At 49.3% G+C, this 2,869-nt stretch overlaps 1 protein-coding gene across 1 annotated transcript in view; it reads right to left on the reverse strand.

Annotated features, from left to right (window-relative positions):
* Positions 1 to 2,054: 2,054 nt before the first annotated feature.
* The window catches only part of LOC107112966 (unconventional myosin-Vb-like), a gene marked incomplete at both ends in the record, with an annotated part of 3,208 nt that continues 2,393 nt past the window's right edge, over positions 2,055 to 2,869 (reverse strand). The window contains one exon of the mRNA XM_015414171.1: positions 2,055 to 2,135. Within this exon, the coding sequence (XP_015269657.1) occupies positions 2,055 to 2,135 (81 nt within the window). The remainder of the gene's footprint in view (positions 2,136 to 2,869) is intronic.

Here is a 2,869-nt window from a genome sequence, read left to right on the forward strand (position 1 = left end):
CTAGCTTTTGAGCAAGGGAAACCTTTACAGGATGGTGGGAGCCCTCCTCAGACAGGCCATTCTGTAAGGTTGGGGGGCCACAACAGAGAAGGCCATGCACAGGTAGTTCTTGATTTTGCCCATTTGCAAGGTGGCACCCACAGGAGGCCCTACTCAGGTGAGCGAAGCTGTCACGGCAGAGCACAGCGGGGGAGGCCATCCCGCGGGTATGCATGAGGGACCAAGGCTGTGAAGGGCTTTGTATGTGACAGCCAGCCCCTTAAACTGGATATGAATTACTCTGCCTCTAGAGCAGGCAGAATGGCCACACCCCATGCCTTCCCTTGGCTTGCCCGGGTGCCCTGCGGCTGTGGGGAGCCCAGGCAACACCCCCCTTGAAGGGAAGGCAGTTTAAACTGCCTTTTCTTGGCTTGCCCGGGCACCCTGTGGCTGCGGGGAGTCCGGGGAAGCCAGCCCTTGGACAGGTAAGGGAAGGCACAGGGAGGCATTTAAATGCCTCCCCAATCCTTCCAGGGCCCCCCAGCCCACATGCATCGGAGTCACTGGGGGTATGTGTTGCTCTCCAGGCCTTCCCTCTATAGCCAGGCATGCAGAGGTTTTGGCTGCAGTGGGTGTGGCCAACTCTGAAGCCAGCCGGAACTCCGTTCCTGTGCATTCCCGCCCCAGAATAGCCCTGGTTTTAAAGCCCTTTATGGTCAGGGACCTACATACCCAAAAGACCGCCTTTCCCCATATGTTCCCAGAGAGCACTGTGATCAGGGTCACAACATCGATTGGCCCTCCCCAGTTCCAAGGATGCCAGGCTGGCAGAGCCAGGGCTTTCTCGGTGGCGGCTCCTTTCTGGTGGAATGAGCTCCCAGAGGGGATCAGGGCCCTGCAGGACGTTATGCAGTTTCACAGGGCCTGCAAGACGGAGCTCTTCTGCCAGGCCTTTAATTTGGAGCCGCCCCCGATAGGGAACCCCGTCACCTGAAGCCGTAAGAACAGCCTGTGCCAGCTGCACAAAGATTAGATCAATGGGCTGACCGCTAGGAAGGAATACTGAAGGTCGACCGCCATCGTTTAATAATCTATTAGTGTTATTAGTTGCTAGCACTTTTAAATGTGGATATGTTTTATCTGATTTTAGGACGATTTTAAATTTGTGTGTATGTTTTATTCTGTTTGTAAGCCGGCCTGAGCCGCTCTTGGCTGGGAGGGCGGGGTATAGATCTAAATTAAAAAAAATGAAAACAGCACTGCACAAGAGGAGGGAATTCCTTCTGTTAGAATTACCAATGCCTATGCTTTTTGTGTCCCCTTGATATATTCTAGGGTCCCGTTTGGGCTTTAAAAGCTGTGCTTGCTTCTACGTTTTCCTCACTGTCGCTCCTCGACAGTGATAAAAGGGTTGGGGGAAAAAAGGGGGGTGGAACACTTTCCCTATGAGGAAAGGTTAAGGCGCTTAGGGCTCTTTAGCTTGGAGAAACAACGACTGATGGGTGACATGATTGAGGTTTATAAGATTATGCATGGGAAAGAGCAGGTAGAGAAAGAGGTACTTTTCTCCCTTTCTCACAATACAAGAACTTGTAGGCACTCAATGAAATTGCTGAGCAGTCAGGTTAGAATGGATAAAAGGAAGTATTTCTTCATCCAATACACAGGAGGTGGCGGCAGCTACAAGCATGGACGGCTTCAAAAGGGAATTAGATAGGCATATGGAGCAGAGGTCCATCAGTGGCTATTAGCCACAAGGTATAGATAGGGACTCTGGGGCAAGTGATGCTCTGTCATCTTGGTGCTTGGGGGGGGGGTCAACAGGGGGGGGGCTTCTAATGTCCTGGCCCCACTGGTGGACCTCCTGATGGCACTGGTATTTCTGGCCACTGTGGGATACAGAGTGTTGGACTGGATGGGCCTTTGGCCTGATCCAACATTGGCATCTGTTCTTATGTTCTTATGTTCCTCCCACCAGGGGTACACACAATCAGGGCACCGGGACAGGGGAATGCTACTGACACCCCCCCCCAGATGTGAAACCTGCCTCCTTTCCCTTTCAATGCAAAACTCACCTGAATGTTTCTTATGAAGCTGACCGTCACTCGCTCTTCAAACTCGTTCACAGGAGTGTAGAGATTCAGTATTTTTACAATCTGTTAAGGGGGAAAATCAGAGAGAGATTTTACTGCTGCCTTCGGGCAGAAGATATAGGACAATTAAAACAAGGACAAACAGATTAAAAATTATAGTTTTCATTCGAGAGCTATTACTGCCTTAAATGCTGTATGAAATTGGAATTTGGGTGACATTACTGGTTTTAAGTTGCTATGTGAACCTTAAGGGAGTTATGAGATAGTTGTGAATGGTTGTGTGAGTGTATATGAATATTGTTGTAGATCACCGAAATGACTGCATCTTAATTTCGTTGTACTATGTACAATGACAATAAAGTATATTACTATATTACTTACTTACTTATTACTTACTGTAGGGGATACAGAGGGTGGAATGGCTATGGAACATACCGTCCTAGTGGTAATTTAATGACTGGGGAAATTACACAACTTTTAAGACGGATGATGAAGGAACTGAAATTGTTCCAAGATTTGCTGTTTCTTAGCTCCATCATCAACCCAAAGGGAGACGGCAACCAAGAAATCCGAAGGAGACAGAGACTGGGGAGGGCAGCCGTGAAGGAGCTAGGAGAGATTCTTAAGTATCAAGAGGTGCTGCTGGCGACCGAGCTCAAGATCCAACATGGCTTCTCGTATGTCCTTATTGCTGTAGTCGGGAGATCTCCGGGTCCCACCTGGGGGTTGGCAACCCTAGTTTTGAAACAGTGAACTTGTGGGAACGGGTGGAAGAAAGTTTAAAGACATGGGGAACG

The sequence above is a fragment of the Gekko japonicus genome, unplaced genomic scaffold, assembly GCF_001447785.1.
Source record: "Gekko japonicus isolate JY-2015 unplaced genomic scaffold, Gekko_japonicus_V1.1 scaffold8907, whole genome shotgun sequence".
Taxonomy (NCBI): Eukaryota; Metazoa; Chordata; class Lepidosauria; order Squamata; family Gekkonidae; genus Gekko; species Gekko japonicus.